We start from the raw sequence: 25,135 nt of genomic DNA, 5'->3' as shown, positions 1-25,135 counted from the left end.
CTCCAAACAGTGACCCCTCCTCAGAGATACTCAAGACCACTCCCACAGGGTATTTAAACACCAACCCAGAGATCAAACATGTGGTTTCCTGGTCTTCCTTCTCCATCTCCTCTCTGAGGTCCTGGAAGGCCACCCAGGAGCGCTGGCATCCATTATACCCGGGCTTTTTCTCATTCGGTTTGATTTGGTCTGATTTGGATTATTGTGTTGGTGTAGAGGTTTATTGGGGTGCAAAAACTTTTCAAATAGTACTAAAGTTCATCAAAACTTAGAACAAAATGGTAGTCGATAGAGGATGAGGGGTGAGTAAAATGGGAGATTGTTCTTCATTGAGTATAAAATTTTAATTTCCAGGATGAATAAATTCTGAAGATCTGTTGTATCTGAGTATCTATAGTTGTTAATACTGTGTCGTATAATTAAACATTCTTTTTAAAAAGCGTTTAACACATTAAAAGCACATTAAAATTTTTATGATAATTAAAAACACCCGAATAGCATGGGATAATTTGGCAGAAATCCCAACACAAGCGTAATTGGAGGAGGTACCATTATTGTGTTCTGTAGATGCCCTTTGAGGAGTGTGGATGGAAGCAGGATGGGTATTATTTGATATTCATAAAGACAAAGACAGACTTTCCATTTTATTTAGAATGAAACCAGCGTGGTAGAAATCAATCACTAACACACATGAAAAAGAGCATGGTTCCTTAACAAAATGAGTTTGTTGTTTTTGTTTTTAATTTTCTCTCAACTTCAGGCACTTATTTATTTACTGCTGCCTAGACAGCAGTAAACAAAATGAGTCCTTAAGACACAGAAATATGCCCCAGCTGTAGCACAGACTTCCTGCAGTCAGCTGCATCTGCAGATGAAATTGATCTGTGAGCTCATTTCACAACAAGAAGCAGGTGACTGGCAGGTCTAAAAAACCCTTTACCATCTCAGTTCACACTGGATGGGGTAAGCTGGCTTTTGATCCAACTCTGGTATTTCTTAGTCAACAGGGTGTAGATTCCAGGTTTGTTGGCAATGCCACATTTATAGCCCCCAGAGACGATGGCATGGAAGACACCTTTGCAGACCAAGGGGCCGCCTGAATCTCCCTGGAAAAGGAAAATTGGCAGATATTTAGTGAGAAGCTGATGAGGTTTCCTAAAGTCACTGTTTTCTTTAGTGTTATTAACAGTCTTTGGTTTCTCTGTGACTCAGCACCCCCAACACAGCCTCTTATTCAGAATAGGCTTTCTGTGTCTGTCTGTCTGTCTATCCCTGCTTCTCCCTGTGTTTGCATCTCTGTCAATAAAAAGCCATGAATTGCTGGGTGGCTGTTTCCTGGAGTCCTCCTCTTCCTCTTTTTCTCCTTCCTCAACCCCTCTTCCCAGATTTCTCCTCCTATTTATTCTCTCTGTCTACCAGCCCCGTCTATCCTTTCTCCTGCCTCACTACTGGCTGTTCAGCTCCTTATTAGACCAATCGGGTATTTTAGACAGGCCCAGTAACACAGCTTCACAGAATTAAACAAATGCATCATAAAAGAAGGTAGCAAATGTTCCACAGCATAAACAAACGTAACATACCTTAGAATAACATTCCACAACACATGCTTACCTGGCAGGAATCCTTTTGGCCTTTGGCATTTCCTGCACATATCATGTCCCTGGTTATAACAGGTTTGCGGTTGTAATAGCTTTGGCTGTTGCAGCGTTTTCTGCTTATGATGGTAACAGTGACTTCTTGAAGGGTATCAGAGTTTTTTAACAGATCTGGGTTGGTGGCTCCCCAGCCAGTAACCTGGCATTTGGTTCCATCTCTAATATAGTTTATGGATCTCAGTTGAAGCAGTTGGACATGCTTGTTGAGTTCTGCAGCCGTGTGAAGCTGAAAGATAGAAAACTGGGTAAATTATTCTTCCCCAGAGGTTTCTGCTGCTAGATCCCATTTGACCGTGCATTGGATGTGTGGTCCCTCTGCCTCAGGAAGGCATCTCTTCCCCTCGAATCTACTTTGGTGATGATCTGCAGCTGCATTTTTGGCTGTTATTTTTCTCTGAATGTGATTTCCATTCTCCATGGAGCTCACTGATGTTTGGGGATGGAAGCGTATACAGAGTAGAAGTTCCACCCAGTCTTGAGCAAACTGGCCTTTGCCCTGCCTGGAGGGTTTTCTGTGGAATGGCATGTATAGGTCATGACTTTGTGGGCTGGGCTGCTTCCTGCTGGATAGGGCCCCTGAGTATGGTCTAGACCACATTTGGGCTGGACAAAGTATGGTCTAGACTAAGTTTTAACTCATTTCTGATTCCCTGAAGTCCCTTAATTGGCTCTGTTACATAAACAACTGTTGTAGTTTTCAGTCGCTAATGTGAAAAGCATTTGGGGGAAAAGCATTTCCTGGGGATCGTTGGAGCTGCTGACGTGTTGCTCTTCTGCATGGGGAGCAGTACCATTGGTTTCCCTGGCATAAACACGTCTCTAATGCATTTGTGGTTTTTGTTTTCCTCTCACGGGAGTATACGGGGTAAGATGAGCCTTCATAGAACATTTCAGTTACCTCAAACACAGGGAGGGTGCTGCCCAAATGCTTTCATGTAGTTGATTAACGGAGTGATCTTGTATGAGAATATTGAAGAGATGGAGGGAGGCAAATTCACCTACCTTTATTAGCATGATGTCATGTGATGTGAAACCTGACAGGGATCTTGAGAATGGGATGAGTTTTTTAATCTCCAATGTTTGTTTCGTGGGCTCATTCTTTGAAAGAGAATGTGCTCCCAAGACCACTGCGGGAGAGTGGCCTCTAGGAAACCTAAAAGAGCAAAGAAATTGGAGGTAACACAATGATGTGCAAACCCAACAGTCGTAGCGGGAGATGGTGGAGGTCACACGCATGAAAGACCAAGGACAGAGTCCAAGGAGACCCGCTTAGGGCCAGGTGAAGCGACGGAGGCCCCAATGGATCTCATCACATATCTCTGGCTTCTCTGTCAGTGTGCCCCATTCCTAAAGCTGCTGCATCCTTCCAACAAAGTGTTTAGATAAATAAGGTGAGGCCTCGGGTGCCTGCTGGCTCATCTGTTCATGAGATTCATTCTAGGAAGCCTGGGCCTATTACAGATCAAGCAAATACATGTGAGTACATTCATAGCCCATGATGAAAATAGAAACGATTTTGTTTGGGGCGTTTTGGCTGCATGTTGCAACCATTTGTGTATTACAGATTTTTCCTGTTGTAGTGTATTTATGAAAGCCATTTCAAATAATTTTTTTTAGAACAAGGATGTGCTAAAAATGCCCTAGAGGTGTAGCTCGGTGGTAGAGCCCTAACCTACCTTTCACAAGGTCCTGTATTCAAGCTTTTGTGCACACACACACAGACATACATGCATGCATGCGCGCACACACACACATTAAAAAAAAACCAATCAACCAAACAAACAAAAACAAGGAAAAAAGAACAAAGAAAAAAAAAAAGAAAAGAAAGAAATATATGTCAGTGCAATTTCCATCATGCAGTGGGGGCAGAGGCAGAATTATTTATACATTTCTATATAATCCGACTGGGTTACATAGAAAAGCCTTGTCTTAAAAACCAAACAAAAATTTGTATTTATTTGTGATAAAACTCCATTTTTTTTCAACTTGAAAAAGGAATCAAGGCAGGATACAGCAGAAACACATACACATATACACACAGATTTGTGTTCTTAAAAATCAAGAAGGGCACAGGAATCTAAAGGGCATGAAAGGAGTGGCTATGTAGGTCCCGAGAATATGCATGGCAGTGGGGAGGGTTGGCAGGCTGCAGACCTAGGTTCAGAGAATGCGCATGGGACTGCAGTGGGGGAGGGTTCCCATGTGGCAGACCTATGGCTGCCTGGAATTACCACTTCTAATTTTCTACCAAAAGAGCTTATTTTGGGAATTCCAGCTCTATTTGCTGAAAAGTTTGCCTATTGCGAAATCAGAATGGGGGTGGAATTTCTCAGAGGACATGGATTAGATTTCCTTGGATGGATTCAAACTCAAATCCAACTTGCCCACTAAACCCAAAGCTCTGGAGGGAGAGGAAGATACAAAATCCCCAGGACCTCCGCTGGGACAGGAGAGAGGGTGTGTCTGTAAACAGCACTCCTAAGGACAGCTGTGAGGTACCAACACCTCTGGGGAAGGTAGATGCTGGTGAAGAAGACGGCTGAGATTTCCAGCACTCGTTCATCTTTCACCCAGTTCCTCCACTGCGACAGGCTAATAAGCCCCATGCAGATCAATATGCTCTTTGGATTTTCAGCTGTGATCGGTCCCATCATGGTCAAATCTTCTGCCCATGGAGTAAATGAAATGACCTGAGTTCTAGGATTCTACCTCTTTAAAATCTTTTTTCTTAAAAAAAAAATCAGACACACACACACACACATACACACACACACACACGTGTGTGTATGTACTATAGTGTGCGCATAGAGGTCTTTCAGGACTTAGCTCTCTCTTTCCTCCACGTGGGTCCCAGGGATCCTTCAGGTGGCTAGGCTTAATAAGGGTCTTTTACTTATTGAGCCATCTCTCTGGACTCCATGTCTTTATCTGGGTCTAGATGTGAATTCCCATAAGAGAAGACTAGTACCAGGGTCATGCATTTGCACATCACAGGGGTTTTTCAAGAGTGGCCTTTAGCACCTGGAGGTACTTGTATGCAGTTTCCTGAGTCCCACCCTGGCTGCCCTTGTCATGGAACTTCAGAGTAGAACCCTGGTATTGCTTGTCATACATTTCTTCTCTTTTACAGATGGCTGCCAAGACTGCCTCAGTGGAGTCCCATAGTGCCCTCCTCAGTTTTAAAGCCACTGGGCCGCACAGCCCTCATCGATCCTCTAACTGGTTCAAAGTGACCATATCACACATGGAGGATGCAGGAGCCAAGCTCAGGGCTTGTGTCCCAAGTCTGGTGCTCTTCCCTGGACTCTTCTTTAGCCTTGTATCAGGCTTGCTTCAGCTTGCTTCTTGGGCCAGCCTGTCTTGATGCTAAGCAGAGCCTGTTTCGATCAACTCCTGAGGTCTGGCATCAAAGGCAGGGTTCCTATTTCTTGGAGTCTCTCTTGGCTCAGATAGAGAAAAGCCGCTGGCTGTCAGAAAGCATAAATATTCCCAGTCCTATCCCATCCACACAAGTGGACCATCATGTTTATTGCTTGGTTATTACCATGGAAGGCTGCAAGGACAATATAGCAATCCTCAGCAACATGTGTTAAAGCATAAGCTATGTCTTCCTCTGTTTCCTTCACTGGAACAGCAGCCCAGTGAGGTGGGCAAGAAGACGATCCTCATTTTATAGACGAGGAAGTTGGGGTTCAGGTAAATTAAGCATGTATTAGGTGGAGGCTCTGGGATGCACATCCAGGCAGGATTAGAACTCCTGGTGTGGGCTGGGGATGTAGCTCAGTGGTAGAGCACTAGCCTAGCAGGCATGAGCCCTCAGGTTCAATTCTCCAGCACCGCACAAACAAAACTAAAACCAGTTCCATTGGTTTGCCTCTGGAGCTTGGTGGTGCACGGCTGTGAAAGAGGCCGTGGAGGATTCCACTTGATAACTTGTTTAGGCACGTGAGAGGGAGAAAGAAGGGTCCAGGGAGCGAAGAGGGTCAGTAAAAAGAGCCCAAAATTTTCTCCTGATGATTTAAAACATTGAAAAGTAGACAATTCAAGAGTATTTTTTAAAATGTATTTCTTTCACTTTTCTTTCTTTCTTCGTAGACAGGCTCTTCCTGGGTGCTCCAAGCCAGCCTCAAGCCAGCAATTCTCCTGCCCTGGCCTTCAGAGTGCCACTATACCCGGTATCCGTTTCCTTCTAGGTTTGATGGGATAACTGCCAAGGCATGAAGGAAGACTGGAGTAAATGGGTGCTGAGAGGGAGCCTTCCTCCCAGATTTGCCTCTCCCTGTCATTGTGCCGAAAGTCAACTGTTCCCCCAGGAGCCTCGTGAGCACATTTGTGGGAAGCCACCATTGAGCTGTTTCATCAATATTTTGAATTTCATAAGGCTTAATAGTTTTCCAAGCACTGATCTGCCTACATTTTTACACCCAAATGTCCCCTGTGGAAATTCGATCCACATACTTCAGAGTCATTTATATGCCAGCTATTTAAGATGATATTTAGCAAGATTTCTTTTAAACTCCAAGACATCTCTTCAGTTCTCCCTCAACTTCACCTCCTTCCTTCTCTTCATCTCTCCCTTCCCCTTCTATTATTTATTATTGTTATTATTCTTGTTATTGCTATTGTTATTTTAAACAATCTCCTCCCCCTAACTTTTCTTGAGTTAAACCCATTAGACAAATTTTCAGATTTAACTTAGTACCATCTACCTTCATCTATCTTCCTGCTGTGACTTCACATGCCATGCACCAGGTCTCACGCTTAGCCCCCAATCCAAACCCTCTCTTTTTTTTCCCTTCCCACCAGCATCTGCTGAACAGTCTACCTTCAGCTCCTTGTCTGAGTGAGAACCAGAAGCCTATCTGGAGAGGCACAAACCTCGCCTCGAGTGAGATTTTCTAGTGATGTGGGAAGCAGGACAGAAGGGAGGGGTGCATGGAGTGAGTAAGGAAACGAAACTGGAATCCAGCAACTTGCTCTTTAGAAACCGTGTCTTTCCGCTATTTTCAGGCCCTGGAGCTTCCAGCAGGGTTCCATCAAAAGGCAGCAACTAGACAACATCCTCAAAGCAGGGAGTCAAGACAGTTCAGTGTCCTGTCTAGATGGTGTTGATTGTCTAGATAGCAATTTTTGGAAGCTAAGATAGAGTTTTTTTTGGAGACAGTGTCTGTCTATCCCTGGTTGCTATGAAGGTAGCAACCAGCAGGTAGACCAGACTGGCCATGAACTCAGGTAGATATGATCACCTGCCTCTGCCTCCTGAGTGCTGGGATTAAAGGTGTGTGCCACCATGCCCAGCTAATTTTTTGTTATTAGATTTCTTCATTTTATTTTATGTTTGAGTGTTTTGCTTGTATGTATGTCTGTGTGCCACATGCAAGCTTGGTGGCTGCAGAGGTCAGAAGAAGACATTGAACCCCTGGAACTAGAGTTAACAGATGGTTGTGAGCCACCACGTGGGTGCTGGGAAGCAAACCCTGGTTTTCCCTAAGAGCAGCAGGGTTCATAAACACTGAGTCATTTCTCCAGTCCCTAAGACATATTCCTAAGTGAAGGGCTATCATGTTTTAAGGAAAAGAGAAGGTGATCATGGATCCAGGCAAGAAGCTTAAAGAAACAAATACTCAAACAGAAGAAATGAAATCAGAAAACTCAAGCGAGCACCACAGCTCTTTACCGACTGTCTTCATAACATCCAAAGACAGATTTTATACTTCATCTTAAACTGAAGGGACCTGGGGGCGGGGTGCTGTCCTCCATGGTCAGAGAAGCTTCCCTTTAAATATTCCCATCCCCGCTGACCTGCGCCGGATCACTTTTTAGAAACCCTCTATAATTGTTCCCCCCCCCAAGGGAAGTTGCTGTCTCTTATTGTTGTGATTTCCCAAGTGTGGTCCTCAGATGTCTAGGGTAAAGCGTAAGGCTGAAGAACTAGAGAATCTGCAAATCCTTTGCCAATACTCACAGTGTTGTCTGCAATATATCTGTGCTTACCAAAAAATGTAAAATATTCTGAAATATCTAAATAAAAACACCAATTCTCAAAACCCCATGAAACAGGATACGGTAACCTCCCCTTGGACACAGGCTTCCTTTCAGCACTTTCAGTTGCTTGTGGTCAACTGCTGTGGAACACTTCATGCAACATTCCAGAGATAAGCAGTACATACATTCTAAATCACCAGAGTAGATCGTTTTAATCGTTCTCCTTTATCGCCGTCATTCATCTTACTGCTCTTAATTCCTGGAGTAAGCTTTGTCTAACACGTGTGGTTCTTCCTAGTCACCGAGAGCCACACACACGGAAAAGCACGGGGGACTCACCAAGAATAGCAGTGGGCTGCTGTCAGCACCCACTGCGGATGAATCAGGACTCCTCCACAGATGTGACGGCCGCGGTACTGGATGGAAGCCATAAACGGCCTGGAATGTGGTGGTACTTCTCCCCCTCCAATAATTTCAGTGCAGAAACCTGTAAAAGTGAGCCAAGAGATTTCACGTGGCCCAGCGGTGGCATCTAATCCTTCAGACAGCAGGCATCGTTGTCACGATACTCTTTTTCAAGACCAATACAACAGCAGTGCTACCCAATAGTTGCTAAACTTTGCCTGGCTAGCAGGTGAGAGGAAAATTACAGTTTACAGTGTTAACAGCTTAATCACTAGAGTCATATCATATTCATATGATATCATATTCACATGTGGCAGGAGCAGGAGATACTTACACTCTGAGCACAGATAGACCCCAGCAGTCAGGACAAACAGAGCAAATGGAGAAAGCCTCATAATTAGATGTTTCGGCGTTAAGGGGCACGGAGGAATCACTTTGCTCTGCGACCGATGAAGAAGGTGCTGAAGATGCTGAAGAGGGTGGGGTTTTTCTCTCTTTCTTACTTTCCTTTTGCCTTACAAGCTTCTCACCTCATATGCTCCAGAGGGTAGAGCTTTCACACCCAAGTTTTCAGAGTAACTATCAGTTTGGGGAGTTTCCGGTCTATGCTGCCAGTGTACTGTGAAGAACTCATTTCTGGATGAGTGCTCTTGGTACAAATGGTGAAAGAATAGAAAATACACCCTGGGCCGGTAAGACCCCTGTGTGATGTAGACATTTTATTGTTTTTTTTTTTTTTTTGAGACAGGGTTTCTCCGCAGCTTTTGGTTCCTATCCTGGAACTAGCTCTTGTAGACCAGGCTGGCCTTGAACTCACAGAGATCTGCCTGCCTCTGCCTCCTGAGTGCTGGGATTAAAGGCGTGCACCACCACCGCCCGGCCTGATGTAGACATTTTAAAGATGGTCCTTGCTCTAAATGAGTAGGTCTCAACCTGTGGCTCATGATCCCCTTGAGGTCACATATCAGATATTTACATTAGGACTCCTAACAGTAGAAAATTACAGTTCTCAAGTATCAGTGAAATAATTGTATGCTGTATGGGGGGGGGGAGGTCACCACAACATGAGGAACTGTATTGCAGGGTCACAGCACCGGGAAGGTTGAGAACCACTGCCTTAGAGCAATACTTCTGTTTCCCCTGGCATGCGATGGTGCTCACCAGGCTTAATTCCTCTCACCTTTCATTTGTGCATTAGATTCCTGGTGGAGATGCGGAGCCCCGCACAGATCCTAGGGGCTCTCCGGTGCGGCTTAGCTGCAGCCTGAACACCATCCAAAGAACCCATACGTTTCCCAGCAAGCACAGCCCTTGTCTTGCCGTTCTTTAAATGTGACCACAGTTGGTTATATTTTACTTACATTTTTTGGAGATTTAATTATGTTACTAAAGGAGAATATTGGCAACCCATTATTCAAATTCTCTTTACTTAATCTTAATTGAAAATGACCACATGTTTATCCAGGGCCTTAATAATGTATTTTAAAAGTCAAGGACTGTATTTTGTCATTCTTTCCAGGAAGAGATGACAATGCAATGCCAGGTCTTTTAGTGGACATTATCTTGATCAGACTCAGGATTCTGTCCATACTGAAAACGCAAGTCCATACAGGACAAAGCAGATGCAAATATACATAGATAGACTAGGCTCGGGAGCCCTAATATTTTCCAGAAACTCTTACCAAAACTTGCATAGTTTTTAGTTGTTTTTTAAAAAAATTTATGAAATCTGTCTTCTATTTTTAAAAAAAGAAAACCAAAACTGTCATGGTTGGTAGATGGCAAGAGAATCCCTACATTATTGTTTTTCTTTGACAAGAAAGCAGAAAAAATAATTACTATCCATTATACAGCATAATTTAATGATATGTAAGTTGAATGTCTTAAGTTATTTCCAAAATTCTCTCTACATGATCATTTGCATCTTCCTGTCTATATCTGTGAGGAAGGCGGGGCGGAAATTATATTTAAGCTACAATTGAAGACATAAGCCCAGAGAGGTTCATTTGTCCAAGTCCACAGCATTGGAACTGAGCTAAATCTCACCCCTCACCTGCAGAAGCGTGGATGTTAAGAAGCATAAGTCAGAACCCAGCACCAGATAGCTACTGTCGCATTTTCATTATACAGGGGTGCAGTCACAGCAAAGCCGTCGACTTCCTGCTAGGGAGAGCAAAAGGTGAGAAAAGCCACAGGGTTACCTAACTGAACCTGTTAGCACCCCCCAATGCCCCGTGAACTGTCAAATGACCTCTGTTAAGCAGAGCCCTTGTGTGCTGTCTTTCCCTGTTGCCTGTAGGCGTGATCACAACTGTTCTCTGAGGTAATAATGCCGGGAGCAGAAGGCGAGTGGATGTAACAGTGATTTGAACGTAAGAAAGAGGTAAACTGTAAAGAGCAGATTTAGGATGGCGTGGTTGAAACATCACGCCTGGCTTACGTCTCTATAGTAAGGACACACAACGGCATAGCTTTTATTGACGATGGCTGAACACTTTCAGCTGTATTTCCAGGGAGGCGGCTGCCTCTTCGTCCTGTTTTATGGATGGAGAAACTGAAGCCGAGACTGTCTAGATTGCCCAGATCATGGATTGCTCCTAAACCCTATGTGCTGGCTTCAGACTTCACGTTTCCTTCAAGCGAGCCACACTGTCCGCCCTGCTCCCTCTGAGAAGCCCCTGGCTTAGACACTTCAGGAGGCAGGCTGGCCGTGCAGAAGGGAAAAAGGATTTGGTCTTGCACACTTCAATTAGACACGGGTGAGATTTAGTTCAATTGCAAAGATCAGCTCATAACTCTTTCTTGTAGTTGACCTGGAATTCTGAGAATTGCGTTGGTTTAAAATAATGAGTTTCTGGGTTTTGGCTTTAGCCCCCTGCACTGGTTAATAGTATCATCTGTTATTGTCTTTGGGATCCTGGGTTTGAAGATAGCAGGCTGTGTAATACGATGAATTGGGTCATCTCATTGATTTCTGGGTGTTGGTTTTTTGCTCTGTTGAGTCTGCCACGGGGAGAGCTGTGTTTGCTTTGGAAGGCTCTTGCAGCAGCTGGACTAGTCTGAGCAAGTGCACGGCGCTCAGCCTGTGGCTGTCTCTTCACGTCGCATCCGGGCCTCGCGGGTCTCTGCTGTGTTGTGTAGCTGTCTCTGTGAGCCACACTGAGAGATGTTTTTGACACTCCTGCCTTTTAGGGGAACCTGTTATACCAGCTGTCCTGATTGTCCCCCTGGGGCTGTCTTTCATAGCCCAGGCACCTGCGTGCAGACTCATAAGCCACACTCTTTAGGGGCTGAGTCCCTTGAAGAGTGGCTGCAAACTTGTGCCAGTCTGAGACCTGTTGATGACTCGCTAGCAGATAGACAAGGACAGAAACTGAAAATGAGTATTTGGAAAATTACAGCAATTCAAATGGGCTCTATAATAATTTTTAAACGAAACATAATTTGTTGAATTTAATAATGTTAGGCAAGTCTTTTATATACCTTTGTTATTTGATTAATTGTTTCATTCATTTGTATTGTATAGAGGTGTTAGTCCCTGATGGACCAAAAGTAAAAACATGTTAAGAACACACACACACACACACACACACACACACACACACACACACACACACTCATAGCCTTCCCCAGTGTAGGAAGCACAAAGAAGCACTGAAGACACGACTCTGGAGTAGATGAGTGTCCAGCCTTTCTCACTGATTTCCTTTCTGTGTCTTTTGCAAAGCTGATTGAAAAAGATTTATTTTAGTTTTTATTCTGTGGATTTGTATCTGTCTATGTGAGAGGTATGTGCCTGTGAGTGCAGGGACTAGAGGAGTCAGAAGAGGGCGCTAGATCCCCTGGAGCTCGAGTTACAGGTGGTTATGAGTCTCATGATGTGGATGCTGGGAACTGAACTTGGGCCCCCTGGAAGAGCAGAAAGTTCCCTAACTGTTGAGCCATCTCTGGAGCCCCTTTTTAAAAATTACTTTAAATTACATGTTTGTTTAGGTGTATGTGTGTGTGTGTGTGTGTGTGCAACCACATGTGACACAATATATGTGTGGAGGTCAGAGGACAATTTGTGGGAGTTAATTCTTTCCTTCTACCATGTGGATCCAGAAATTGAACTCTTGTCGGGTTGTCAGGATTGGTTGCAAGAACCTTTACCCACTGAGTCATTTACGCCTCCCCCCCCCCCCCCCCCCCGCAACACACACACTTCAGCCTCTTTTGAAAGAACATCTCATCACTGTGGTGTCCAAGACTTTGTGGCCCTCCCAGCCTTAGATACCTGAGATTAGCCTTTGGGAGTCTTTTTTTTGAGTCCCCCTCTTTCGAGCCCACCATCACTGGGGGTTTGAACTCTGGATTATAGTTTAACTAATTTGATAAGTGAATCTGCTAGCAATTGTGGTGAAACTATTTGGCAATTGGATTTGGGAGGAACATTGGGGTGCTGTATACTAATATGATGTTGAAAGGTCCAAAGGATGTGTAAATCTTATAGCAGGTGACAGCCAGCTTACTCTTACAAGGTCCTTAAAAACAAATGATCTTAAGAACAATTGAAAAAAGAAAAAAACAAAACAAAAAAAACCAAAACCAAAACCAAAACCCAGGGCCCCCTTAGCGTCAGAACTGTGCTTAGCATAAATCCGTGCAGAGAAGCGGGGGACTGGAATGGGGCTTTTTCTCCAGCTGTTAGACGCCAACACTTTGGGGTAGTGATGGTGATGAAGGTGGGAACAAAATTGATTTGTTTTGCCTTTCTCTACTTCAGCTTTCAGTCAGAACACATTTTACATTATTATTTTATTTAATATTGAGAATTATTTTTGAGTTCACCACCGAGTTAAGAAGCACAAGGAGCAGTTTTGCACCTTGCAGTTTCAGCCCTTCCCAAGTCATGTCTGAACTAACGGTGAAGATGAACACTGCTCCGAGGTCTTGTTAAGCAAAGGCCATGGACAAATAGGACCTCAAGGCAAAGTGGGCTGCCCGCTGGAGAGGCTTGTCTGTTTGTCCAGCATTTCCCTAGTTCTGTCTCCAGCCTTCAAGGCGCTATTTTGTGATTCCTCTTTCTCTTCTTCTTCAGGGTGGCCTTGGATTCCATTGTGTGAGTTCAAATGTTATGGGAGAGATGGGGAAAGTCCCACAGAGGGTGGTCCCTATGATGTCACTGGACCCAAGGCAGGTCATTCACACTGTCTGCAATGTTTTTCCTAAAAGATTTACACATGTGAGAATCCTGTCAGGAGGGATGACTGCCAAAGGGAGGTCAACAGCCTTGACCGCTCATCCAAACTCTAGTTTTACTGGAACACAGGCCTTGCATAGAGGAAGGTGAGCACTATTTGAGCATAGTAGGGTGTTAGGAAGAAAACTAGGGTCACTCTGTAAGAAAAGTTAAAAGGAAAAGTGTACGGGAAAGGACTTAGTGATAAAAACAGAAGAACACTCACCCTTAGATTCACCATGTAGAAAGACTGTAAGAGTCAGAGGACCAGAAAGTCTGTTGTGAGACTGTGTCTTCTATGGATGATAAGGAAGCTACAGGCTGAAATTTCAACCCTTCGTCTTTTAAAACAAGACCCGAATGGTGACAACGCCAGTTGACATGCCAACATGGAAGGGGAAATCACACAGGGTTCCACCCCTAGATAAAGAGAAGTTAACAGCCGCTGAGAGGAGAGTTGGTTTTCCCCAGGGGTGACTCCTCTTATTGGTTATCCATACTAAATGGTTATGCCCCAACACAGACCAAATGAACTCGGTATATTGTATTTATATATTTATTCTCTCTCTCTCACACACACATACCAATAAAAAATTAAGGAAAAATAGGCTATGAATTTGAGATGGCATTAGGAAGATATGGGAAGGGATGAAGGGAGGATAAGGAGGGGGGAAATGATTAAATATAGCACATATATATATAAGATTTTACAATTAATGTAATAAAAAACAGAAGAAAGCAGAGGCAGTAAGGGAAAGAAAAGGAATGAACACATTATTAAGGGGAAAAAACCAATTCACTAAAGATGGCAGAGCTTATAATGAACCAGTTTATTTGTATTTGAACAGCTCAGATGCCATTTTATTTAATAGAAGCAGGTCTAGTAAAAGGAGCGAGCCTATCATTGAAAGCTATTGAATTGTTTTTCTAAATGATTTCATAACAAAGTCATGGGAGGTAGAATAATAGGTAATTTAAGGTGATAAGTTCATCACCAAGAGAAACATAGCAATTATTATGGTCAAGTTAGAACTCAATAAATATTATTTATTTTTTTGATATTTCATGATTTTCATTGGGAATTAATTAATCTAGAAATTCCCATGCAATTCTAATCACAGTAGGCAGAGTTAGGATATGTAGCTTGGTGGTAGAGTGATTGTATAAGTATGATAGACATACATTTCCCAAGGCTGTTGATTAACCAAATAACACAAATGTGTGAGTGAATGTACACACAGGTTAGCTGCATACACACACATAGACACAGAGACACACACAGACACACATACAGACACATAAACACACACACAGACACACAGACACACACAGAGACACATAGACACACACACAGACACACACACACAGACACACACACAGACACAGACACACACACACAGACACATAGACACACACACAGAAACACACACACAGACACATAGAGACACACAGACACACACACAAACACACAGACACATAGACACACACACAGGCACACACCCGTAGACACACACAAAGACACACACACACACACACACACACACACACACACACACAGAGGCTAGTCTTCAGCTTGTTCTCTTCCCTTTTCCTGCTGGATCTGGAATTACAAACACGTGCTGCAGCATCTAGCCCCATCTTACTCTTTATCACAAATAATTCTGGTAGGAGCAAAAATTTCCTATGAAGAAATTAACACATTATAAATCTTAAGTAATTTTAGTTAAGTAAATTAAAATAATGTTTAAGAGGAAAGCAGTCAAAATACCATAGTCAAGATTCAATACTGATAAAACATTTGAGTTGAAAATATACACCCTTATTAATATCTTTAATATACAGAAAGCTCTTCTGAATTGATTAAAGCACAATTCATATTTTGCAAGACTTAAAGTCTGATATACAAAGGACATAAACTATCTTAAGTACTGATGGAAAGCCAATATGGAGAGAGAGAGAAAGAGAAAGCAGTAAAAGCAAAGTCTATGAAATCTTCATTCCTATGACAGCTCACTGGATGCCATTAATAGCACAATTTTGATATCTATTTAAAATTTGAACTTTGTGAACCCATTTTCCAAAGACAACTTCTTGATTCCCCTCCTCTCTTAAATCCAGAGTCCACACTTTCTGTTCTCACCAGAATTTCAAATCACGTTCCTTTGTTATTTAGCAGAGTTCACAATGAACCCCCTTATGCATGCATTTCTCCTCGCTTTATTCTCACAGAAAGAGAAAATGTGTTTGGTTTTTCCAAAAATAAAAACAAGTCAGGAGGTACCGCTGCCTATAGGAATGCAGGGATCTTGATCTCACCATTGCCTGGCCTCCAAGGTTGCCTTTTATTTGAATTCCGTGTGGAAGTTCCCAGACATTGTACCTCTTACATCCAGTATGTCTCTTAATTAGATAACTGTCGCTATGACAAAACACAATGACCAAAAGCAACTTGGGTGGAAGGAGGGTTGTAGATAGGAACTTGGAAGGAACCTAGAGGGATGGGCCTGAGAACAGGGACCAAAGCAGAGCCTGGGAGGAACACTGCTTACTGGCTCGTCCTTCATGGCTTGCTCAGCTGGCTTTCTTATGACACAGGACCACCTGCCCAGGGGTGGTACTGCCCCCCAGTGGGCTGGACTCTCCTCTATCATCAACAATCAAGAAAATGCCTCAGAGACTTGCCCACATGCAATCTGATGAAGGCATTTTTTATTTTAAACCTCAATTGAGGTTCCTGTTAGGATTTGACCCTACCTTGTGTCAAATTAACAAGAACAAGAACAAGAACAACAACAAAACACCTAACTAGAACATGGAGCCTATAAAACCAGTATCACATGGAAAATACCAATCTGTTGCTGGCTTGAGTAGAAACTGGGACTCCTTGGACCACAGACATACTGGCCTCAGAATACTTGGACAACTGAAGAGAAGGACATGAATCCTAGGGAAGACTCGTCCTAGCCAGCCCTGTGAGGCAAGGTACCCTAGAACAGTGGTTTTCAGACTTCCTAAAACTGCGACCCTTTAATAAGTTCTTTGCATTGTGGTGACCCCCAACCATAAAATTATTTTTGTTGCTACTTCATAATTTTGCTGCTCCCATTCATAGTGTAACTATCTGAGAGTTCCAATGGCCTCAGGTGACTGCAGCTGGCCAAGAACCACTGCCCTCAAGCTACTCTTTTTTTTTTCTTTTCGTGGGTGGGGGATCTTTTCAAGGAGTTTACTCTTTGTATCTTTGAGCCCACAATGAATGAGCTGTGTCCTATTCCCGAGATGCCCTTGAAAGTAAGGCATTTGGCTTCTTTACCATGCCCCAATCTTCCTCAGCAGCCATACTTCCCTTGGCCCAGCTTTACACACACTCTTCTCCCCCTGAGTACAAATTTCTCAACCATTTCTGCTCTCAACTGTAATTCTGGTTAAAAGCAGCCATCAAAGTCCATTTCCTAGTCCAAATGCTGGACTGCCTTAAAATGTCCTCCTTCTAGACATGAATTACCACTGTACTGGCTGCTTTTGTGTGTCAACTTGACACAAGCTGGAGTCATCAGAGGGGAAGGAGCTTCAATGAGGAAATGCCTCCATGAGATCCAGCTGTAAGGTATTTTCTCAATTAGTGATCAGCTCAAGGGCCCAGCCCATAGGGGGTGGTGCCATTCCTGGGCTGGTGGTCCTGGGTTCTATGAGAAAGCAGGCTGAGAAGCCAGGGAAAACAAGCAAGTAAGCAGTACCCCTCCATGGGCTCTGCATCAGCTCCTGCCTCCAGGATCCTGCCCTGCTTGGGTTCCTGTTGCTGACTTCCTCCAATGATGGAGTATGATCTGGAAGTGTAAGCCAAATAAACCCTCTTTCCCCAACTTGCTTTTAGGTTGTGATGTTTCATCACAACAATAGAAACACTAACGAAGACAAGCACACTACTTTTAAATCCAGCCTCCTGCAAAGTCTCAGGATGCAGACAAATTATGGAGACATTCTTGGCCTGAGCAGACCTGTGGATCTCTTAGTGAAGTTGGAATGCATACACTACACCCTGATACCTTATGAACCTCCCTGAGAGCATTTCATCCTGTCCTGCATAAAGCTGCAAGTGAGTGAAAGGATGGAGAGACAATTATGCCAAATTAGGCACTTAATCAAGCGCTTACAATTTGTGCATTGCAAAAATATTCATAGTTGTTTATTTAGAGCCATTATCTCTCAACTTTAAATATTAAAGTGCTTTATTTCCTACATATTTTCTTTACCCCAGTAATATCAGGAACTGGAGACATAATAGAGTCTCCAAAGGGAATTCACAATGCTAAAATCAAAATAAATAAAAAAAATTCTAAATTAAGATTTTCATTGTTTCCATCCACAAAATTTTGATGTTGGGAACCTTCTCTTTCTTTCCCCTGGTGTTCAAGATAGCAGCCATATTTCATTGTGAGGGATCTGATGCCAATAGTTGAATCAGGCTGTATTTTAATTTAGTATTTCCTTCAGACATTCTTTGAACATGTGTCAACAGGAAAGAACATGTTTCAAAACACACTTCTGCTCATTCCTTGCTTGATAAACTGAGTGATGTTCAGTATACGTCTTTAACTCCCTCTGTGTTTTCTGGATTTTGAAAAAAAAAATAACAACTAAGAGTCAGTCAACCTCAAGTTTCACAGCCAGTGGAACTGGGCTGCGGGGACCCCTCCTTTCCTGGCTTTACTGTTCTCCTTCCCCTTCGCTACTCCCCTCTCCACGGATTTAATGTTAGGGGACACCACCTACATCAGAGGACATTTGAAATGCTCGCTTTCCAGTGAGTTCTCATTTAGTGTTCCTTAGGTATTTAAAAAAAAAAAACTCTCTGGGTTGGGTGGTGGCGGCACAGGCCTTTAATCCCAGCACTCAGGAGTCAGAAGCAGGCAGATCTTTGTGAGTTCCATGCCAGCCTGTCTACAGAGCGAGTTCCAAGACAGGTTCCAAAGCTACACAGGGAGACCTGTCTCGGTAAACAAAACAACATCAACAACAGAAGTGTCTGAGGATGTAGGACAGCATCTCTGAGGTGAGGTGTCTCGGAGATGTGTGCTGATACAGAATGAGGAAGTTTGGGAAGAGAACATGGGTTGCATAGGTAAAGCTGGGTGTTGAATAATGTTCCGGTTTTGCATATTGTTAAATTGCAGGTAAGTCCTAAGGTCTTGAACTGCTCTTGTCTGGAGGATGCTTCAAATGGCCACACTAGAAATGCTCAGGCAGATAGGTTTCTCCTTAGCATGTGCATGTTTAATGAGGGGGTGATTGGAAAACTATTTTAAGTTTGGTCTTTACCCAGGAAGTACTATACTAAAATGAGTTGAACATCTCCCCAAAGAAATGAAAGAAATTGCAGAGCCTGAACATCGCAGGGACAGGCTGAAACTACAATTCTGCAGGTTACATTAGCAAACACACATATGAACACAGACATGCAATGTGGGGAAGGAAACTATAAAAAGCTTTATAACAACACAGTATTACATTAGGAAGAAAGGTGACCTCTCAGTGACACGACCTTTGTGCCCCTAACTTGGGTTCAGAACAAAGTCCTATGGAGTCAGAGTCTTAGGGGAGAGTCCCGAGGATACAGTCAGTAGGGTCCAAGGAGGCAGATTGCAGCGCTAGTTAACAGTTTCTGTAAAGGAGTCAGCCCAAGTCAAAGCCACAGAAACTTGTAGAAGCCAAATCAGAGGGCTCAAAGTTCCAGAAGACTTAAGTTCCAGGAGGGCTTAGGAATTCACGATTCAGGAAGAAGGAAAACTCTCCAAGAGGAATGTAGGCTTTCCATTTCCAGACATCTAGAACATTCTTCATTGTGTAATCTTAAGCCTTTGATCCCCAGGATGTTGTTTTGTGAATGTGCCAGAAGCCATCAGGAACTAGGGGAGTCTAGGGAGAGGGATTATGTGCCTCTCCCTCAGAGGAAAGGCTCGGAAAATTGATGGAAAAATCTGTGGGTCAAAACCGAACACACAGTAAAATGGTATTTTATTTAAAAATATTTTTTTTCTGGGACAAATCTCTTAATTCTCAATTTTAAAGTAGCAACAGTAACTCCTGGCAACAATTGATGTTGCAAGCCATATATTCTAATGACTAAATAAGATTTCTCTTCCTGTAGGAAAGCAAGAGACAAAACAAGCAGGCAGACAACATTTTGCCAAGAGGATCAGAGCGAAGAGGAGTCTCTATAGTAAGCTCAGTCCCTGCTAGAACACATTTTAGAGATGGAGAGTGGAGTCTTGGTTGTGAGACAGCATCAGCACAGAACACACATAGAAGGAGTACCACACGTGAACAATGTAAGAAAGAAAAACGTAGATATTAACACGAGTCTGTAACAGTTATTATTTCGCTACCATCACTTAATGAGTAAATACCATGTTCTCACCCAAATCCATATCATATTATTTCATTGAAAACTCACGTGTTTTCAAGGTAACCATTTAGTTGCTTTGATAGAACTAGATTCAGTGGATTTCACAGGTGCTTTTTATCAGCCTAAGTTCTTGACTTAAAATAACAGCCAGTGTCCCCAAGTGAAAATGCTTATATGGGAATTCTGCAGTGGGTTGTGGCATCCCAGGCTCAGTCTTCAGCTCTCACCACTTCAGAAAGGTCAGCATCTCCCAAGAATGGATTGCTGAATTGATGGGTTGGGCTGGGTTTGAGGTATTGGCAGATCTGCTTACTCTGTGTCCAGTCTCTTCTCACACCATGGAAGTTGCTGGAAGGTTGTGACATCCCGAGTCTAGTTCCACTTGGCTTCTGAACAGTGCTTTCGATGGGGAAACCAGTGTGTCTTCTCAGCCAACCCTGACTTGCCAGATCCGGTCTATGTGGGTTATAGTGCCCTTCACACTAGATTAAACTGGATGGAAGCCCGGAGACAAGGAATGGGAACAAGCACAGATAACTCTCTTCTTTTTAACCTGCTCTCCCAAGTCCCATTGATCATCTTGTGTGTCTGTTCATGAGGCCAAGCCCGCTAAACATCACTCACCTTCATGACAAAGTGGGGTGATAGGCGAGATAAATGTTGAAAGTTATGACCAGCATATTTTATACTAACGTCATACCTACCCCACTGGACTTCCATGGGCAGACGTCATCATGGAACAGAGAATTGAACAGAAAAAGCAAACAGGCACACAGATATGCTCATGAGATACACAGTTACATAACTACCCTTGAATAGATTAGTTACTGATTTGTGATGCTCAGTGATATCTGTATTTATTTCTGAATGCTTTGGAAATTGCTCAGCTATGCCTTTAATCCCTCCCTCCTCCAGAGGACTTGGACTTTCATTCAGTTTGTTTGGGGGAAGGTATAATAACATGAGGCTTTCTATCATCCCACTGAGATCCCCATTGTCTAAGATCCAAGCGGCTATAGCAGCTAAGTCTCCTGTTGAATCTTCTTCTAGACTCAATCCTTGAAAAATTAGTTGGGACAGATTAGAGAAAGCTCCGTGAAATGAGCCTTTTCGTTTCTGAGGGGCAGTGAGCTGGAAGGCTCATCCATCCTTTGATCATCTGTGACTTCTCTGATCCCGTGAATCTGTGTGACTTATCCTATCCACGATCTTGTTATTTCAGTCCCTTGGAAACTGTTGGGGTGTTAGAAATAAAGCCCACTCCCAGCCTTCAGGCTCCATGTTGGATTCTGCAGTCTCCCCAACCCCCCAAATCCTGGACCAATATTGAGGCTTCCATATATGTATGTGTGTGTGTGTGTGTGTGTAAGGCTGATTCTGTTGAAAGAAACCATTATAGTAGTTTGAGATAACACTGACTTTTTGTCAGATGGACTGAGCTCTGTCCACCTCTCCTACCCCTGGCAAACTCACTGTAAAGGTTTTGTTGGTCTGGACACAGCCTGAGTATCTGTCACGTCCCAAGGACCTTCTCTACTTCCTCTTTTCTTCTCAATGTCCATCCACTTTGGTGCTTTAAGGACATCAAGAATCATAGGCTCACAAGGAACCAGAACACTGGAGTCTCTTGGAGTCCTAGCCATAGTCCGCGTCGTCATCAATATATTTTGAGTGGTCACTGCTTGCCAGGCACTGAGCTATGAGAACAACTCAGGGAGGCAGATACTCTCCTGTGTCCCTTTATTCTCTGGGAGATCTAGGTTCAGATACAAGCAACACTGTCAACGACTGTGCACTCAGGGTTCCGACTTGAGTAGTCTGATTCCAAGGTGTGTGTTTTATATGGTGGATAAATCTGCTTTTGCTTCCCTTTAATTTCATGAGGAGAGACAATCTTGGTGCAGTGGGGAGACAGAATAAGGATAAACAGATAGTGTTTATTGCAGTGGCCTTTAGCATGTTTATTTGGAAAGAGATGGAGGGAGAGAGCATCCCCGATGCACCATCCCCTACACCCCTGTGAGGCTGGGAGAAAATTGGGGTGCCAATAGCTCTCCCACTCACAGCCACTTGTAAGGTTGCTGTTTTCATGCTACCCTCTGAAAGTTGCTTTTTTTTCCTAAACAACATACCGTGTCATGATCTTCTGAGGCATGTAAGATCTGAATCAGGCATTATAAGGGCCATGGCACTGATCACAGAACTGGTTTTGTTTATTGGAAAACAGGAGGTTCCTGTCATGTAGAGGCTATATAAGAAGAACAGACATGACATGCAAGGTTGGGTGATGGATGAAATCTGACCTGGGGAAATCAAGGAAGGCATTATTGAAAGATGAGGGCATTGAAAGGGCAAGCCAGAAGAGGGACTCGTGGAAACCCAGCCATCTGATCCTGGGCTTCCAGCCTCCATAACTGTGTGATAGAAAGTGTTGTTGTTTATAAAACAGCCAGACCACAGCACTTTATAAAGGCCTCCAAAATAGCTGAGGCTTGGACACATTGACACACAGTGTGTTCTAATTGTTGTTTATGGAAACAAATCTTGGGCGTTTTTACACTGTATTTATAAAGGTAACTACTGTAGAGCAAGATCAAGAAAAACTAAAGCACTTTAGAAAATATTTACTTCAGATGTAAATGATTTTATTTGTAAATGATTTATTTTACTTAAAAGTAAATTATATTTTCTTAAAGATAAATGTTAAAGTTTTAAGAAAAAAGCCCTGATTTCTTTGTCTGTTGAGTAAGCCATTGCTCCTGAGCCTTTCCGGAAGTCAGTCTTTTTCTGAACTGGATACACTCTAGCTCAGAGCGTGGGCATAGTTAAGTCTTGAATCATTCTTCTCCCTTCCTGTATCCTCTCTTCAGCTGCTGAAAGTCTCTGTTATCTGCCTGTTCTGTTTGCTCTGTGGGAACGTATGTGGAAGAAAGCACCACTTGGTACTTGGTGTCTTCAGCTCTTTTTGTTGAATGGGAATGGCTGCCGGCATTCTGCGTTTTAGGGAGAAATATCTGAGTTAGTTTCCAGTCACGGATGGATCAAATGGACAGCTTTGATGCCTTGAGCCTCCCACACTTACTCCCCTTAAAAAACAGCCCCGCTCAGAGGCTTTCTCTCCCGTCTCTTTCAAGTTCCCTTCAGGTATTCCCTAGCAGGGTCAGGTACCCTACACCTTCTTAGTTTTGGTCTATGAAAGGGAAAGATACCTGGAAGGTGATTGTCCATATTCATAACCTAAAGTTTTGTCACGTTGAATAATAAAAAAGCATTAATATTGAAAAATAGCAAGTGTTGGTACTCAGCCGGGCATTCTGGGGCAGAAATAGTTGGTCTCCTACAGACCAGCCTTCTAAGCTGGACTACACTGAAGTTGAAATTTGGATTTGCTACCTTGAAAACTATTGAATTCCTTTCATTTCTGAGAGCACTGTTTGGTGTTTTGTTTCATGAGTACTTCCTAAATATATTTACAGAGGAAGGTAGGCTCAGCATGTTGTCTGGGAAATGGTGACGGGGACTCAGGCTCCCTCCCGTCTACTGTTAGAAACATAAGCTGGGATGTATGTGCGTGCTTTGGAACCGAGAGTGGGCTATTAAAGTTGAGTTTTACAGCACATGCATCTTAACCCCGAAATACTTCTAGTCAGATCAAGTTAGGATGATGTTTTTCAGGCTGCTTGCAAGAATAAGGTCTTAGATTTCATAATGTAGTGCTCGAGAAGGAGATTAAAGATGGATAAAATGGAATGTATTCTCCTGCTAAGCAAACTAACAACTACCATTTTTTCACTGAATGTCACCAGGGTGTGTATCATTAGTCTGGTGTCTGTCAAGGAAGGAAAACCTTCATCCAATTAAACTCTGGCATAACACTTTTATACTCTTGATTTTTTAAACTTATGATTGTTTAAAACACTTTTTGTCTTATTTGGACATAGATTTGCTTTTATTATTTACATGAAGGTTGTAAATTCATAAGAAGAAACATAAGGGGGCTGGAGAGATGACTCCGTGGTTAAGACTGGCTGCTCTTCCAGGCAATGGTTCAAATCCCAGCACCCATATGCTGCCAACCATTGTCTGTAGCTCCAAGATCTGACACCCTCATACAGACATGCATGCAGGCAGAACACCAATGCACATTAAAAAAATTTAAAAAAGAAGAAATATCAATTCAGTAATGGTTCAAACATCCCTAAGATGATTGACATTCATATCTGAGCCTTCTGAAGTAATGCCTCTGTTTGTTTGTTTGTTTGTTTGTTTATAAGTAGATGACCTCATGGCTACACAGTCAGAACATTCCTTAAATGAGAACTCCCACTGGTACCTTTAGAATCTGTTCTGAATAACTGACATCCATCTTGAAGGTTTTAATGTGCACATGGCAGCAATGACAGTATGAAGACGTGCACCTCAGAGTTAGTGGCATGGGTTAAAAAAATTCATGAGCATATTGTAATTAAAAATTTTAAGTGGATACCTTACATATAGTTTTTTTTCTGTTAGAAATCCCCAGAGCAATCTCTGTGTATTAATCCTAGTAAAATGGATGAGATATGACTGAAAAAAATCATTACTTTGGAGGCTTCTCAAAATTCTGAGTTTCTAAGAATTAATTGGTTTATTTGTTTAAAACAATCCAATCCCCAGTCCTTCATCAGATGCGCCAAGCTGGAATCCTTGGCTGCGTTCTTTCTGACAGGCTCCCCCGCCTGCTGTGGTGCAGATAGCCTGGTGACCGAGACACAGCACACTGGGACACCCTTGGGCGCCATGCTGCGTCAACTTACGGATTAGAGTCCTGCAAACTTCACAATGGCCATGGCAGTTGACAGACAGCAATGTTCCTTTTCCTTTCCTCCTCTTCCTCCTCTCTGTTTTTTCTTTTCATTTTAGAAACCACAACACAGTCCTTCATTGTGAGCATCCCAGTGGGTAATGAAGCCAAGATATTTTGACATCAGACTAAAGCATAAGTCTGAAGCTGCCAACTCATCCTAAGCAAAGGTCTTAGAAGTTAATCTTGGGCTTTGGTTTTTTAAAAAAATCTTTTTTTTACATCTTTTTTTTTTTTTAAATTTTGCCTATTCATACAAAAGGCCTGATGCACCTGCTTTTTGCTTCCTGGCTGTCAGGGAGCGAACATCTCTGTCTTCCCACAGTTCCTTGTTATAAGGTCCTGTCTCACCACAGACCCAGAAATAACAGAGTCAAGTTCCCATGGGCCGAAACCAGGAATGGGACCAGTCTTAGTCTTTCTCCTCTTAAGTCAGTTCTCTTGGGTATTTCACTCCTAAGAAAGAGCCTAACACTCACAGTATAAAAGAGAGCTAGTTACTGAAGAAACTTACCCTGACTCTTTAGGTTGGAACCTGGCAGAACTGGGGACAAAGGGAGGTCTTTTGAGTAGTGACAGCTCTTTATCCGCTTCCAAGTCTAGACCATGCGCCTCTGAAA

General features: G+C 43.0%; 1 protein-coding gene across 1 annotated transcript; it reads right to left on the bottom strand.

Annotated features, from left to right (window-relative positions):
• Positions 1-654: 654 nt before the first annotated feature.
• Gzmk (granzyme K) lies at positions 655-8,501 on the bottom strand. The gene is made up of 5 exons (XM_075977819.1): positions 8,380-8,501; positions 7,980-8,127; positions 2,658-2,808; positions 1,612-1,881; positions 655-1,106 (listed from the first exon to the last, which is right to left on the bottom strand). Exons 1-5 carry the CDS (start codon positions 8,438-8,440, stop codon positions 945-947), a joined length of 792 nt encoding a protein of 263 aa, XP_075833934.1. The 5' UTR covers positions 8,441-8,501; the 3' UTR covers positions 655-944.
• Between the last annotated feature and the right edge of the window lie 16,634 nt (positions 8,502-25,135).

The sequence above is a fragment of the Microtus pennsylvanicus genome, chromosome 6, assembly GCF_037038515.1.
Source record: "Microtus pennsylvanicus isolate mMicPen1 chromosome 6, mMicPen1.hap1, whole genome shotgun sequence".
NCBI lineage: Eukaryota > Metazoa > Chordata > Mammalia > Rodentia > Cricetidae > Microtus > Microtus pennsylvanicus.
This window is presented reverse-complemented; position numbering and strand designations above follow the sequence as displayed.